The sequence below is a fragment of the Rissa tridactyla genome, unplaced genomic scaffold (genome assembly GCF_028500815.1).
Source record: "Rissa tridactyla isolate bRisTri1 unplaced genomic scaffold, bRisTri1.patW.cur.20221130 scaffold_124, whole genome shotgun sequence".
In the NCBI taxonomy this organism is placed as follows: domain Eukaryota; kingdom Metazoa; phylum Chordata; class Aves; order Charadriiformes; family Laridae; genus Rissa; species Rissa tridactyla.
Window position 1 is genome coordinate 115,048 of NW_026529358.1, and position 16,735 is coordinate 131,782.

At 53.5% G+C, this 16,735-nt stretch overlaps 1 protein-coding gene across 1 annotated transcript; it reads left to right on the forward strand.

Annotated features, from left to right (window-relative positions):
• Positions 1-857: 857 nt before the first annotated feature.
• On the forward strand, positions 858-7,724 carry LOC128903229 (syncytin-A-like). Its single transcript, XM_054187242.1, has 2 exons — positions 858-1,226; positions 5,990-7,724. The coding sequence occupies exon 2, from the start codon at positions 6,224-6,226 to the stop codon at positions 7,550-7,552; it is 1,329 nt and encodes a 442-aa protein (XP_054043217.1). The 5' UTR covers positions 858-1,226; positions 5,990-6,223; the 3' UTR covers positions 7,553-7,724.
• The last annotated feature ends 9,011 nt before the right edge of the window (positions 7,725-16,735 follow it).

Consider the following 16,735-nt stretch of genomic DNA (forward strand, 5'->3'; position numbering starts at 1 on the left):
GTAAGGGTGGTGTCGAGGCTGAAGGCAGCAGCAAAGCCTGCAGCCCCCAGGTCTGTGGGGCCAAGCAAGCGGGTCCCAAAGAGTTTTAGAACAAGGCATAGTTTTCCCTGCTGGCTCTTTGGGCATGGGACCCATCTCCAGCCGTATGGCCATTTTTGTGCCTGGCGCGGCGCCAAGTGTGAAAGGGTGGCTTTGAGGCTGAAGGCAGCAGGAAAGCCCGCAGCCCCCAGGTCTGTGGGGCTACGCAAGCGGTTCCCAAAGAGCTTTAGAACAAGGCATAGTTTTCCCTGCTGGCTCTTTGGGCGGGGGACCCATCTCCAGCCATATGGCCATTTTTGTGCCTGGCGAAGCCCCAAGTGCGAAAGGGTGGCTTTGAGGCTGAAGGCAGCAGGAAAGCCCGCAGCCCCCAGGTCTGTGGGGCTACGCAAGCGGTTCCCAAAGAGCTTTAGAACAAGGCATAGTTTTCCCTGCTGGCTCTTTTGGCAGGGGACCCATCTCCAGCCGTATGGCCATTTTTGTGCCTGGCCCGGCGCCAAGTGGGAAAGGGTGGCTTTGAGACTGAAGGCAGCAGGAAAGCCCGCAGCCCCCAGGTGTGTGGGGCTACGCAAGCGGTTCCCAAAGAGCTTTAGAACAAGGCATAGTTTTCCCTGCTGGCTCTCTGGGCGGGGGACCCATCTCCAGCCGTATGGCCATTTTTGAGCCTGGAGCAGTGACGGGAATGATTTGATCACCTTTGAAAGAACCCCTTGTACTAGCCAGCTGATCGACAAGGACGTGCTGGAGCTCGCGTACCGCGAGCTACAGAAGATTTGAAGAAGGGAGTGTTTTGAAAAGAAACTTTTAGCGGACTAAGACTGTTTACCGTCAAAAGATAAGCTCAGCAACAGGATGTGTAAGAGCCAGATAGCCTTGCAACGTATAACCAATTAGGAGCTCAGCTTTAGCAATATGTATGAAGCTATTATCTGTGTAACCAATGAGCCTTTTACACGCTGACTTGTGCTGAATAACTTAAGGTATAAAAAACAACTATTGAACAATAAAGTTAGATCTAGCTTGCACCCGACTAGGTCTCCGTCTCTCAATCGCGGCAAATTGGTGACCCCGACGTGATGGGTTTATGAACCGCCTAGCTGAGCGGCTTGCTGCGAGTCCCACAGAACGTTGAATGAGCTGCTGAAAGGAAGCAGGAGCCGGCCGGCCTGAAATCCCTCCGGAGTAGAGAGGTGAGCTGTGGGAAACATGGGGAATCAAGCGTCTTCCCCGGAAAGAGACGTATATGAACTTATGAAAGGTCTTCTTAAAAAGCATGGGAAAAATATTTCCGGGCATGACCTCAAAGCAATGCTTAAATGGGTGCAGGTAAAAATTCCCACTGTAACTGCATCTAGTATTTTTACACGGGAACTCTGGGATGACGTGGGGGTAAAACTATGGGACGCGGCAACGACCGGGAATGCTGAGGCACTACGTATGCTTCCTTGGTGGCGAACTATTTTTGAAACCTTAAAAGCACAAGAACGCCAGGGTAGTAAAGACGCCGATAATCAAAATAACCCGCCTGATGTCGACTCTGCTAAAGGGCTCCTTACGGTGGGTTTGGCTGGGCGCCCCCCGGAGGAAGATCCCTTTGACCCTGGTCCTGTGGACCCTGACAAAGAGCCACAGCTTTACCCCCCAGACCCTCATGATGTATGGGCTAACATTAAACGACAAGCTTTAAAGGAAGGAGACTTAGACGTAGCCCAGACAATAGTCGCCCCTGTGATTTATCAAGGTCGGGGGGGTGGAGCACAATGGGAAGCTCTATCCTTCCCGGTAATAAAAGAACTGCGCCGCACTATTACAGAGCATGGGCTCTCTTCTCCATATTTTGCGAGCCTACTATCTTCTGTATTCGACACTTACGTGATGACTCCTCATGACTTAAAATCTCTTGTGCAGCTGTTATTGACTCCTACTCAGTACTCGTTATGGGAGTCACATTGGAGGGGGGGACTCCAAGCTCTCCTCCTGACCTATGTAGGTCATGCCAATGAAAGTCTTACTGCTCTGACTATAGAACATCTTACGGGCACAGGACGCTGGGCGAGTCCGATCGCCCAGACGCGAGATATCCCACGAGAAGCTCTCGAGGCAGTTCGAGAGGAAGCAAGAAAGGCTTTAGGAAAAGTCCCAGACTCCCAAAAGCCGCAAAAAGCCTTTACTTCTATTACACAGGAACCACGAGAGCCCTATATGCAGTTTATCGATAGATTGAAACAAGCCTTAGAGCGTCAGATAGATAACACAGAAGCTCGTGAAATCTTGTTGTTGAAATTGGCAGTAGAAAATGCTAACGCAGATTGTAAAAAGCTTTTGAAATCTCTTCCTAACCAAAACCCTACCTTAGTCGAAATGGTGGAAGCCTGTAACAGAATTGGCACTACGGAGCACAAGTATGAAGCAATGGCAGCCGCCTTTGCAGCTATGCGCGGCCCGATGACTCCGGGTGTATGCTACGGGTGTGGTAAGCCTGGTCACTTTAAAAAGAATTGTTTGACCGCGAATACCAATGCGAGACCTCGAGCTCCGGGAATCTGTCCTAGGTGCAAAAAAGGGCGTCATTATGCTAATCAGTGCCGCTCTAAGTATGATTTGCAGGGTCAATTGATCCAGGGAAACCGCTCACGGAGCGCGGGGCAGCGACGCGTGCAGACACAAATGCCGCAGCCGATACCTCAAAACCCCCAGGGGGGGGCAGCAGCGCCTCAAGTCTTCGTCCAGCAACAGCCGGTAGCGCCGGATTGGACTTGGCAACCTCCTACACGGTAACGTTACTCGATCCCTCAGTTCACCTATTGTCAACCAATATCTCGGGGCCCTTACCCTCTGGAACGCAAGCACTGTTGTTAGGAAGATCATCTACAACATTGTCAGGACTTTTTGTATTACCAGGGGTAATTGACTCTGACAGTACTAATGAAATCAAGATTATGGTATGGACCCCATTTCCTCCCTGCACAATACCACAAGGTAGCCGTATAGCGCAACTGATTTTAATTCCCAAAGACCCGGGTTCCCCCGTCCCCACTCAATCCCAACAGAGACAGGGAAGTTTTGGATCTACAGGGCACCCCCAAATTTTGTGGGTAGAATCTATTTCTCACAAACGACCCATATGCCAGTGTACCCTCACTCTCAAGGGACAACGACTTGTGTTGAGTGGAATCGTGGATACTGGAGCCGATGTTACAGTTATTTCTCGGGCCAAGTGGCCCCCACAATGGCCTCTTGCTAATATTTCTCAGGCTTTAGCAGGGATTGGCGGAACTGGTAGTAGCCAACAGAGTCTAGAGTTGATCCAAATTGAAGGGCCGGAAGGACACGTGGCTTCTGTTAAGCCTTTTGTATTACCTGTTCCCATGATTTTGTGGGGACGAGATGTATTGTCCCAGTGGGGGGTATCCCTTCAGACACATTTTTAGGTGGGGCCATTGGGGGGCGCGACACCCTAAAATTGACTTGGAAAACCGACACCCCTGTTTGGGTTGACCAATGGCCCCTGCCGCTAGAAAAGCTTCGCGCCCTCCAAGAATTAGTCGCTGAGCAATTATCAAAGGGCCATATTGTGCCCTCTGTTAGTCCTTGGAATTCACCTATTTTTGTTATTAAAAAACAAACTGGCAAGTGGCGCCTTCTCCACGACCTCAGAAAAATTAATGACGCTATGGAAGACATGGGAGCCCTCCAACCAGGACTCCCGTCCCCCACTATGATCCCTCGACATTGGCATTTGACTGTTATTGACCTCAAAGACTGCTTTTTTAATATCCCACTGCATCCACACGATGCTCCTAAATTTGCCTTTTCAGTTCCAAGCGTCAACATGCAAGCCCCGTTGCAAAGATACCAGTGGGTTGTGCTGCCACAAGGAATGAAAAACAGCCCTACAATCTGTCAGTGGTATGTAGCTAAGGTACTTAGTCCTGTTAGGACCGCAATGTCCGGTGTCTTATTGTATCATTACATGGATGATATCCTAGTGGCCGCACAACATCACGAGGCCATGGAGGAAGCTGTAGCCCTTGTCACAACTGCTGTCAACTCCGCAGGTCTCTGTATTGCACCGGAGAAGGTTCAAAAGGTACCCCCATGGAAATATCTAGGCTGGCGCATACGGGCTCAAACTATAATTCCCCAGCCACTACAAATTCCAATAGATGTGAAAAACCTACACGATGTGCAGAAACTGCTAGGAACAATTAATTGGGTTAGACCATTATTAGGAATTTCCAATGCAGACTTGCGTCCTTTGTTTGAACTACTAAAAGGAGATACTAATCTCAATTCTCCTCGAGCTCTTGGCCCTGAGGCTGTTGACTCCCTGCAAAAGGTCGCTACCGCGATCGCCTCAAGGCAAGCACACCGCTGTGCTCCCGATTTACCTTTCTATCTAATCATTTTGAATCCTGTTCGACAGCCTTATGCCTTGATATTTCAATGGGACTCACAGAACTCTGATCCATTGTTAATCATTGAATGGATTTTTTTACCAAATCAACCCACGAAAACTGTCCTGACACAGCATGAAATGTTCGCATCTTTACTCATTCGAGCCCGGCGACGTTTATTGACATTGTCTGGACTAGACTTTGCCTGTGTTTATTTACCTGTAGCTAAAGACTATCTGCAGTGGCTTCACCAGCAATCAGAAGCCTTTGGTATGGCACTCGCCAACTATGCAGGACAACTTTCTTCTCACCCGCCTTCACATCGACTGTTCAGCACTACCTTTTCTATCATGCCCAAGCCTAAAAGAAGTGACCTACCTTTACAAGCCCTGACAGTATTTACGGACGGATCCGGCAAGTCACATAAGTCTGTGATCCTCTGGTGGGACGATCATAGCGGCCGGTGGGATTCAGACATAGAAACTGTGCCAGGCTCTCCCCAAATTGTAGAATTAGCAGCTGTAGTCCGAGTCTTTCGGAAATGGTCTTTACCGCTTAATATTGTTACAGATTCTGCTTATGTTACAGGAATTGTCGAACGGGCTGAAGCGTCTCTGTTACGCGAAATTTTACCTGTTAACTTATTTTTTCTTTTGCAGGAGCTTGTTTTTCTCCTCGATTCACGCTCTCACCCCTATTTTATTATGCATATTAGATCTCACACCTCTTTGCCTGGCTTTATTGCAGAAGGCAACCGGCGAGCCGATTTGCTTACGCTGCCTGTACATGTATTGCCTGACCGCATAGCACAGGCTAAATTGAGTCATTCTTTTTTCCACCAGAATGCTGGAGGTCTCAAACGGCAGTTTGGACTTACATCCCAACAAGCGTCTAATATTATTGCTGTATGCCCTGACTGTCAAAGACATTCTTTCCCGTCGATAGCGGGCGGAGTTAATCCCAGAGGACTGCAAAGTTTACAGCTCTGGCAAACAGACGTTACACATTATCCAGAGTTTGGTAATTTGAAATGTGTCCATTCCTCTATTGACACCTTTTCCGGCGCCTTGTTTGCCTCTTGCCACACAGGAGAGAAGGCGCGTGACGTCCGCAAACATTTGTTGCGTGCCTTTGCTACCTTGGGCATACCCTCTCAGGTAAAAACAGACAATGGTCCTGCATATGTTTCAACCGCAACAAAATTTTTTTTGATTCCTGGGGCGTGACCCATGTCACCGGTATTCCTCATTCCCCTACAGGTCAATCTCTAATTGAACGCTCCCACCAGTCTTTGAAGCGCTTATTGCAACAACAAAAAGGGGGAATGGGGACTGCTACTCCTGAGGAACGACTACAGAAAGCTTTGTATGTTTTTAACTTTTTGAATTGCTCTTTAATAGATAACAATCCTCCGATCGTCCGACATTTTAATGCCAATGCTTCACTTGAGGTGCGAATTAAAGCCCCGGTGTTGGTTCGAGATCCAGAAACAGGTAAGATCATGGGACCGTATCCTCTTGTTACATGGGGAAGAGGTTATGCTTGTGTCTCCACAGAAAAAGGCCCCAGGTGGATACCAGCAAAGAACGTACGACCCTTCCGTGAATCCCTACCACAATCATCGAGTGACGACTCCGATCATCTCGACTCCGGTCATCTCTTTGATCAACAGACTCCTGAACCCTCTGGGACCCCGAACGACTGATACAACACTGCCGACTCATGAGGGTCTCAGAGCGCCGGAACAGGATTAGACTTTGACTCTTGTTACTGTGAAAGAACTTGGGACCATGATTGGGTGTCTGGTTTTGATAACAATAGGTATAGGACCCTTACCCCTTTGGGGCAGTCCTTTCCCTTTCCCCCCTCCTCTTCCCAAAGTAAATGTGTGGGTTACATTGGCAAATTTGACCGGACAAGACACTTTGTGTCTTGCTACTGCCTCCCCTAACAACCCCTTTTCTACGTGCCTTGTGGGTTTGCCGCTAGATGAGTGGCCACAACCAAGCAATCCGGCTATTAAAACCGTCTACAACAATTCTAGGGAGATCGTAGACAGTTGGGACGGGTATTTTCCCTACTTCCCAATCGGTGACCTAGAACCACAAGAGATTGAGCTCCTCGGATCAGTAAAAATGGATTTTTGTGTTAAATTTAACTACACAGAAAAAAATCAATCTAGAGCATGGGATGTCTCTCCTTCCCATCCCGTTTTTAAAAATGCTACTGCTTGGTGCAATTACACGGCAACAAATTTGTCTCGGTCTACCAATGCTCCCGTTCTCCTACCATCAGGGATATTTTTTATTTGCGGAGACAGAGCATGGTCCGCTATCCCTTCTCACATAAAAGGAGGTCCCTGTAGCCTCGGACGCCTTACTGTCCTGACTCCTAATACATCCATGATTTTACAGCACCGTCTTTCTCATAGGGTGAAGCGCAGCATTCATGCATATGCCCCTGACTGTGATGATAACACAGATTTTTGGTCTTTTAGTCACCGCTTTGCCGCCTCTTTACTCTTACCAGGCGTTGCTGCTAGCAAAGCCTTATCAGTCTTAGATAAACTTGGTTGTTGGCTTGCCAAACAGACTAATGCTACTAGTGGAGCACTATCAGGCCTTTTATTAGATGTTGATAGTGTGCGCCACGCTACATTGCAAAATAGAGCTGCTATTGATTTTTTGCTTTTGGCGCAAGGCCATGGCTGTGAAGACTTTGACGGTATGTGTTGTATGAATCTCTCCGACCACTCGGAATCGATTCATGCCAGCATTCGACAGCTTAAAGATGGGGTCTCTAAACTCCGACAAGACGATAGTTGGGATTGGTTAGATAAAGTTTTTGGAGGATGGGGCCTCTCAGGATGGTTACGAAGTTTAGTGAAAACGCTCGTATATGCCTCGGCTGTTTTTCTTCTTCTGTTGCTCTTTTTGCCCTGTTTATTGCAATGCTTGCGGAAGGTACTTACTGACTCCATGACACGAATCCTTGTTGTGCAACAAGAGGGGGGAAGTGACGGGAATGATTTGATCACCTTTGAAAGAACCCCTTGTACTAGCCAGCTGATCGACAAGGACGTGCTGGAGCTCGCGTACCGCGAGCTACAGAAGATTTGAAGAAGGGAGTGTTTTGAAAAGAAACTTTTAGCGGACTAAGACTGTTTACCGTCAAAAGATAAGCTCAGCAACAGGATGTGTAAGAGCCAGATAGCCTTGCAACGTATAACCAATTAGGAGCTCAGCTTTAGCAATATGTATGAAGCTATTATCTGTGTAACCAATGAGCCTTTTACACGCTGACTTGTGCTGAATAACTTAAGGTATAAAAAACAACTATTGAACAATAAAGTTAGATCTAGCTTGCACCCGACTAGGTCTCCGTCTCTCAATCGCGGCAGAGCAGTGCCAAGTGGGAAAGGGTGGTGTCGAGGCTGAAGGCAGCAGGAAAGCCCGCAGCCCCCAGGTCTGTGGGGCTACGCAAGCAGTTCCCAAAGAGCTTTAGAACAAGGCATAGTTTTCCCTGCTGGCTCTTTGGGCGGGGGACCCATCCCCAGCCATAGGCCATTTTTGTGCCTGGCCCGGCGCCCAGTGGGAAAGGGTGGCTTTGAGGCTTGAAGGCAGCAGGAAAGCCCGCAGCCCCCAGGTCTGTGGGGCTACGCAAGCGGTTCCCAAAGAGCTTTAGAACAAGGCATAATTTTCCCTGCTGGCTCTTTGGGCGGGGGACCCATCTCCAGCCATATGGCCATTTTTGTGCCTGGCGCAGCGCCAAGTGGGAAAGGGTGGTTTTGAGGCTGAAGGCAGCAGGAAAGCCCGCAGCCCCCACGTGTGTGGGGCTACGCAAGCGGTTCCCAAAGAGCTTTAGAACAAGGCATAGTTTTCCCTGCTGGCTCTCTGGGCGGGGGACCCATCTCCAGCCGTATGGCCATTTTTGTGCCTGACAGGGCGCCAAGTGGGAAAGGGTGGTGTCGAGGCTGAAGGCAGCAGCAAAGACTGCAGCCCCCACGTCTGTGGGGCCAAGCAAGCGGTTCCCAAAGAGCTTTAGAACAAGGCATAGTTTTCCCTGCTGGCTCTTTGGGCGGGGGACCCATCTCCAGCCACAGGCCATTTTTGTGCCTGGCACGAAGCCAAGTGGGAAAGGGTGCTGTCGAGGCTGAAGGCAGCAGGAAAGCCTGCAGCCCCCAGGTGTGTGGGGCTACGCAAGCGGTTCCCAAAGAGCTTTAGAACAAGGCATAGTTTTCCCTGCTGGCTCTTTGGGCGGGGGACCCATCTCCAGCCGTATGGCTATTTTTGTGCCTGGCGCGGTGCGTAGTGGCATAGGATGGTTTTGAGGCTGAAGGCAGCAGGAAAGCCTGCAGCCCCCAGGTCTGTGCGGCTACACAAGCGGATCACAAAGAGCTTTAGAACAAGGCAAAGTTTTCACTGCTGGCTCTTTGGGCGGGGGACCCATCTCCAGCCGTATGGCTATTTTTGTGCCTGGCGCGGTGCGTAGTGGCATAGGATGGTTTTGAGGCTGAAGGCAGCAGGAAAGCCTGCAGCCCCCAGGTCTGTGCGGCTACACAAGCGGATCACAAAGATCTTTAGAACAAGGCATAGTTTTCCCTGCTGGCTCTTTGGGCGGGGGACCCATCTCCAGCCGTACGGCCATTTTTGCGCCTGGCCCGGCGCAAAGTGGGAAAGGGTGGCTTTGAGGCTGAAGGCAGCAGCAAAGCCCGCAGCCCCCAGGTCTGTGCGGCTACGAAAGCGGTTCCCAAAGAGCTTTAGAACAAGGCATAGTTTTCCCTGCTGGCTCTTTGGGCGGGAGACCCATCTCCAGCCATAGGCCATTTTTGTGCCTGGCGCGACGCCAAGTGGGAAAGGGTGTTGTCGAGGCTGAAGGCAGCAGGAAAGCCCGCAGCCCCCAGGTCTGTGGGGCCACACAAGCGGTTCCCAAAGAGCTTTAGAACAAGGCATAGTTTTCCCTGCTGGCTCTTTGGGCGGGGGACCCATCTCCAGCCGTATGGCCATTTTTGTGCCTGGCGCGGCGCCAAGTGGGAAAGGGTGGCTTTGAGGCTGAAGGCAGCAGCAAAGCCCGCAGCCCCCAGGTCTGTGGGGCTACGCAAGCAGTTCCCAAAGAGCTTTAGAACAAGGCATAGTTTTCCCTGCTGGCTCTTTAGGCATGGGACCCATCTCCATCCATAGGCCATTTTTGTGCCTGATAGGGCGCCAAGTGGGAAAGGGTTGCTTTGAGGCTGAAGACAGCAGGAAAGCCCGCAGCCCCCAGGTCTGTGGGGCTACGCAAGCGGTTCCCAAAGAGCTTTAGAACAAGGCATAGTTTTCCCTGCTGGCTCTTTGGGCGGGGGACCCATCTGCAGACATATGGCCATTTTTGTGCCTGGCGCGGCGCCAAGTGGGAAAGGGTGGTGTCGAGGCTGAAGGCAGCAGGAAAGCCTGCAGGCCCCACGTCTGTGGGGCTACGCAAGTGGTTCCCAAAGAGCTTTAGAACAAGGCATAGTTTTCCCTGCTGGCTCTTTGGGCGGGGGACCCGTATCCAGCCATAGGCCATTTTTGTGCCTGGCGCGGCGCCAAGTGGGAAAGGGTGGCTTTGAGGCTGAAGGCAGCAGGAAAGCCTGCAGCCCCCAGGTCTGTGGGGCTACGCAAGCGGTTCCCAAAGAGCTTTAGAACAAGGCATAGTTTTCCCTGCTGGCTCTTTGGGCGGGGGACCCATCTCCAGCCGTATGGCCATTTTTGTGCCTGGCGCGGCGCCAAGTGGGAAAGGGTGGTGTCGAGGCTGAAGGCAGCAGGAAAGCCCACAGCCCCCAGGTCTGTGGGGCTACGCAAGCGGTTCCCAAAGAGCTTTAGAAGAAGGCATAGTTTTCCCTGCTGGCTCTTTGGGCGGGGGACCCATCTCCAGCCGTATGGCCATTTTTGTGCCTGGCGCGGTGCGTAGTGTGAAAGGGTGGTTTTGAGGCTGAAGGCAGCAGGAAAGCCTGCAGCCCACAGCTCTGTGGGGCCAAGGAAGCTGTTCCCAAAGAGCTTTAGAACAAGGCATAGTTTTCCGTGATGGCTCTTTGGGCATGGGACCCATCTCCAGCCATAGGCCATTTTTGTGCCTGGCGCGGTGCTTGGTGGGAAAGGGTGGCTTTGAGGCTGAAGGCAGCAGGAAAGCCCGCAGCCCCCAGGTCTGTGGGGCTACGCAAGCGGTTCCCAAAGAGCTTTAGAAGAAGGCATAGTTTTCCTTGCTGGCTCTTTGGGCATGGGACCCATCTCCAGCCATAGGCCATTTTTGTGCCTGGCCCGGCGCCAAGTGGGAAAGGGTGGTGTCGAGGCTGAAGGCAGCAGCAAAGCCCGAAGCCCCCAGGTCTGTAGGGCTACGCAAGCGGTTCCCAAAGAGCTTTAGAACAAGGCATAGTTTTCCCTGCTGGCTCTTTGGGCATGGAACCCATCTCCAGCCGTATGGCCATTTTTGTGCCTACCGCGGCGCCAAATGGGAAAGGGTGGCTTTGAGGCTGAAGGCAGCAGGAAAGTCTGCAGCCCCCAAGTCTCTTAGGCTATGCAAGCGGTTCCCAAAGAGCTTTAGAACAAGGCATAGTTTCCGCTGCTTGTTCTTTGGGCGGGGGACCCATCTCCAGCCATAGGCCATTTTTGTGCCTGGCGCAGTGCCAAGTGGGAAAGGGTGCTGTCGAGCCTGAAGGCAGCAGGAAAGCCTGCAGCCCCCAGGTCTGTGGGGCTACGCAAGCGGTTCCCAAAGAGCTTTAGAACAAGGCATAGTTTTCCCTGCTGGCTCTTTGGGCGGGGGACCCATCTCCAGCCGTATGGCCATTTTTGTGCCTGGCGCGGCGCCAAGTGGGAAAGGGTGTTGTCGAACATGAAGGCAGAAGGAAAGCCCACAGCCCCCAGGTGTGTGGGGCTACGCAAGCGGTTCCCAAAGAGCTTTAGAACAAGGCATAGTTTTCCCTGCTGGCTCTTTGGGCGGGGGACCCATCTCCAGCCGTATGGCTTTTTTTGTGCCTGGCGCGACGCCAAGTGGGAAAGGGTGGTGTCGAGGTTGAAGGCAGCAGGAAAGCCTGCAGCCCCCAGGTCTGTGGGGCTACGCAAGCGGTTCCCAAAGAGCTTTAGAACAAGGCATAGTTTTCCGTGCTGGCTCCTTGGGCGGGGGACCCATCTCCAGCCGTATGGCCATTTTTGTGCCTGGCGCGGCGCCCAGTGGGAAAGGGTGGTGTCGAGGCTGAAGGCAGCAGGAAAGCCCGCAGCTCCCAGGTCTGTGGAGCTACGCAAGTGGTTCCCAAAGAGCTTTAGAACAAGGCATAGTTTTCCTTGCTGGCTCTTTGGGCAGGGGACCCATCTCCAGCCATATGGCCATTTTTGTGCCTGATGCGGTGTCCAGTGGAAAAGGGTGGCTTTGAGGTTGAAGGCAGCAGCAAAGCCTGCAGCCCCCAGGTCTGTGGGGCTACGCAAGCGGTTCCCAAAGAGCTTTAGAACAAGGCATAGTTTTCCCTGCTGGCTCTTTGGGCGGGGGACCCATCTCCAGCTGTATGGCCATTTTTGTGCCTGGCGCGGTGCCAAGTGGGAAAGGGTGGTGTCGAGTCTGAAGGCAGCAGCAAAGCCCGCAGCCCCCAGGTCTGTGGGGCTACGCAAGCGGTTCCCAAAGAGCTTTAGAACAAATCATAGTTTTCCCTGCTTGTTCTTTGGGCGGGGGACCCATCTCCAGCCGTATGGCCATTTTTGTGCCTGGCGCGGCGCCAAGTGGGAATGGGTGGTGTCGAGTCTGAAGGCAGCAGGAAAGCCTGCAGCCCCCAGGTCTGTGGGGCTACGCAAGCGGTTCCCAAAGAGCTTTAGAACAAGGCATAGTTTTCCCTGCTGGCTCTTTGGGCGGGGGACCCATCTCCAATCGTATGGCCATTTTTGTGCCTGGCGCGGTGCGTAGTGGGAAAGGGTGGTTTTGAGGCTGAAGGAAGCAGGAAAGCCCGCAACCCCCAGGTCTGTGGGGCTACGCAAGCGGTTCCCAAAGAGCTTTAGAACAAGGCATAGTCTTCCCTGCTGGCTCTTTTGGCATGGGACCCATCTCCAGCCGTATGGCAATTTTTGTGCCTGGCCCGGCGCCAAGTGGGAAAGGGTGGCTTTAAGGCTGAAGGCAGCAGCAAAGCCCGCAGCCCCCAGGTCTGTGGGGCTACGCAAGCGGTTCCCAAAGAGCTTTAGAACAAGGCATAATTTTCCCTGCTGGCTCTTTGGGCGGGGGACCCATCTCCAGCCGTATGGCCATTTTTGTGCCTGGCGCGGCGCCAAGTGGGAAAGGGTGGTGTCGAGGCTGAAGGCAGCAGCAAAGCCCGCAGCCCCCAGGTCTGTGGGGCTACGCAAGCGGTTCCCAAAGAGCTTTAGAAGAAGGCATAGTTTTCCCTGCTGGCTCTCTGGGCGGGGGACCCATCTCCAGCCGTATGGCCATTTTTGTGCCTGGCGCGGCGCCAAGTGGGAAAGGGTGGTGTCGAGGCTGAAGGCAGCAGCAAAGCCCGCAGCCCCCAGGTCTGTGGGGCTACGCAAGCGGTTCCCAAAGAGCTTTAGAAGAAGGCATAGTTTTCCCTGCTGGCTCTCTGGGCGGGGGACCCATCTCCAGCCGTATGGCTATTTTTGTGCCTGGCGCGGTGCGTAGTGGCATAGGATATTTTGAGGCTGAAGGCAGCAGGAAAGCCTGCAGCCCCCAGGTCTGTGCGGCTACACAAGCGGATCACAAAGAGCTTTAGAACAAGGCATAGTTTTCACTGCTGGCTCTTTGGGCGGGGGACCCATCTCCAGCCGTATGGCTATTTTTGTGCCTGGCGCGGTGCGTAGTGGCATAGGATGGTTTTGAGGCTGAAGGCAGCAGGAAAGCCTGCAGCCCCCAGGTCTGTGCGGCTACACAAGCGGATCACAAAGATCTTTAGAACAAGGCATAGTTTTCCCTGCTGGCTCTTTGGGCGGGGGACCCATCTCCAGCCGTACGGCCATTTTTGCGCCTGGCCCGGCGCAAAGTGGGAAAGGGTGGCTTTGAGGCTGAAGGCAGCAGCAAAGCCCGCAGCCCCCTGGTCTGTGCGGCTACGAAAGCGGTTCCCAAAGAGCTTTAGAACAAGGCATAGTTTTCCCTGCTGGCTCTTTGGGCGGGAGACCCATCTCCAGCCATAGGCCATTTTTGTGCCTGGCGCGACGCCAAGTGGGAAAGGGTGTTGTCGAGGCTGAAGGCAGCAGCAAAGCCCGCAGCCCCCAGGTCTGTGGGGCTACGCAAGCAGTTCCCAAAGAGCTTTAGAACAAGGCATAGTTTTCCCTGCTGGCTCTTTAGGCATGGGACCCATCTCCATCCATAGGCCATTTTTGTGCCTGATAGGGCGCCAAGTGGGAAAGGGTTGCTTTGAGGCTGAAGACAGCAGGAAAGCCCGCAGCCCCCAGGTCTGTGGGGCTACGCAAGCGGTTCCCAAAGAGCTTTAGAACAAGGCATAGTTTTCCCTGCTGGCTCTTTGGGCGGGGGACCCATCTGCAAACATATGGCCATTTTTGTGCCTGGCACGACGCCAAGTGGGAAAGGGTGGCTTTGACGCTGAAGGCAGCAGGAAAGCCCGCAGGCCCCAGGTCTGTGGGGCTACGCAAGCGGTTCCCAAAGAGCTTTAGAACAAGGCATAGTTTTCCCTACTGGCTCTTTGGGCGGGAGACCCATCTCCAGCCATAGGCCATTTTTGTGCCTGGCGCGACGCCAAGTGGGAAAGGGTGTTGTCGAGGCTGAAGGCAGCAGGAAAGCCCGCAGCCCCCAGGTCTGTGGGGCTACGCAAGCGGTTCCCAAAGAGCTTTAGAACAAGGCATAGTTTTCCCTGCTGGCTCTTTGGGCATGGGACCCATCTCCAGCCATAGGCCATTTTTGTGCCTGGCGCGACGCCAAGTGGGAAAGGGTGGTGTCGAGGTTGAAGGCAGCAGGAAAGCCTGCAGCCCCCAGGTCTGTGGGGCTACACAAGCGGTTCCCAAAGAGCTTTAGAACAAGGCATAGTTTTCCCTGCTGGCTCTTTGGGCATGGGACCCATCTCCAGCCGTATGGCCATTTTTGTGCCTGGCGCGGCGCCAAGTGGGAAAGGGTGGTTTTGAGGCTGAAGGCAGCAGGAAAGCCCGCAGCCCCCAGGTCTGTGGGGCTACGCAAGCGGTTCCCAAAGAGCTTTAGAACAAGGCATAGTTTTCCCTGCTGGCTCTTTTGGCATGGGACCCATCTCCAGCCGTATGGCCATTTTTGTGCCTAGCGCGGCGCCAAATGGGAAAGGGTGGCTTTGAGGCTGAAGGCAGCAGGAAAGCCTGCAGCCCCCAGGTCTGTGGGGCTACGCAAGCGGTTCCCAAAGAGCTTTAGAACAAGGCATAGTCTTCCCTGCTGGCTCTCTGGGCCGGGGACCCATCTCCAGCCATAGGCCATTTTTGTGCCTGGCGCAGTGCCAAGTGGGAAAGGGTGGTGTCGAGGCTGAAGGCAGCAGGAAAGCCCGCAGCCCCCAGGTCTGTGGGGCTACGCAAGCGTTTCCCAAAGAGCTTTAGAACAAGGCATAGTTTTCCTTGCTGGCTCTTTGGGCGGGGGACCCATCTCCAGCCATAGGCCATTTTTGTGCCTGGCGCGGCGCCAAGTGGGAAAGGGTGGTGTCGAGGCTGAAGGCAGCAGGAAAGCCTGCAGGCCCCACGTCTGTGGGGCTACGCAAGTGGTTCCCAAAGAGCTTTAGAACAAGGCATAGTTTTCCCTACTGGCTCTTTGGGCGGGGGGACCCATATCCAGCCATAGGCCATTTTTGTGCCTGGCGCGGCGCCAAGTGGGAAAGGGTGGCTTTGAGGCTGAAGGCAGCAGGAAAGCCTGCAGCCCCCAGGTCTGTGGGGCTACGCAAGCGGTTCCCAAAGAGCTTTAGAACAAGGCATAGTTTTCCCTGCTGGCTCTTTGGGCGGGGGACCCATCTCCAGCCGTATGGCAATTTTTGTGCCTGGCCCGGCGCCAAGTGGGAAAGGGTGGTGTCGAGGCTGAAGGCAGCAGGAAAGCCCACAGCCCCCAGGTCTGTGGGGCTACGCAAGCGGTTCCCAAAGAGCTTTAGAACAAGGCATAGTTTTCCCTGCTGGCTCTTTGGGCGGGGGACCCATCTCCAGCCGTATGGCCATTTTTGTGCCTGGCGCGGTGCGTAGTGTGAAAGGGTGGTTTTGAGGCTGAAGGCAGCAGGAAAGCCTGCAGCCCCCAGGTCTGTGGGGCCAAGGAAGCTGTTCCCAAAGAGCTTTAGAACAAGGCATAGTTTTCCGTGATGGCTCTTTGGGCATGGGACCCATCTCCAGCCATAGGCCATTTTTGTGCCTGGCGCGGTGCGTAGTGGGAAAGGGTGGCTTTGAGGCTGAAGGCAGCAGGAAAGCCCGCAGCCCCCAGGTCTGTGGGGCTACGCAAGCGGTTCCCAAAGAGCTTTAGAACAAGGCATAGTTTTCCTTGCTGGCTCTTTGGGCAGGGGACCCATCTCCAGCCATATGGCCATTTTTGTGCCTGATGCGGTGTCCAGTGGAAAAGGGTGGCTTTGAGGTTGAAGGCAGCAGCAAAGCCTGCAGCCCCCAGGTCTGTGGGGCTACGCAAGCGGTTCCCAAAGAGCTTTAGAACAAGGCATAGTTTTCCCTGCTGGCTCTTTGGGCGGGGGACCCATCTCCAGCTGTATGGCCATTTTTGTGCCTGGCGCGGTGCCAAGTGGGAAAGGGTGGTGTCGAGTCTGAAGGCAGCAGGAAAGCCCGCAGCCCCCAGGTCTGTGGGGCTACGCAAGCGGTTCCCAAAGAGCTTTAGAACAAATCATAGTTTTCCCTGCTTGTTCTTTGGGCGGGGGACCCATCTCCAGCCGTATGGCCATTTTTGTGCCTGGCGCGGCGCCAAGTGGGAATGGGTGGTGTCGAGTCTGAAGGCAGCAGGAAAGCCTGCAGCCCCCAGGTCTGTGGGGCTACGCAAGCGGTTCCCAAAGAGCTTTAGAACAAGGCATAGTTTTCCCTGCTGGCTCTTTGGGCGGGGGACCCATCTCCAATCGTATGGCCATTTTTGTGCCTGGCGCGGTGCGTAGTGGGAAAGGGTGGTTTTGAGGCTGAAGGAAGCAGGAAAGCCCGCAACCCCCAGGTCTGTGGGGCTACGCAAGCGGTTCCCAAAGAGCTTTAGAACAAGGCATAGTCTTCCCTGCTGGCTCTTTTGGCATGGGACCCATCTCCAGCCGTATGGCAATTTTTGTGCCTGGCCCGGCGCCAAGTGGGAAAGGGTGGCTTTAAGGCTGAAGGCAGCAGCAAAGCCCGCAGCCCCCAGGTCTGTGGGGCTACGCAAGCGGTTCCCAAAGA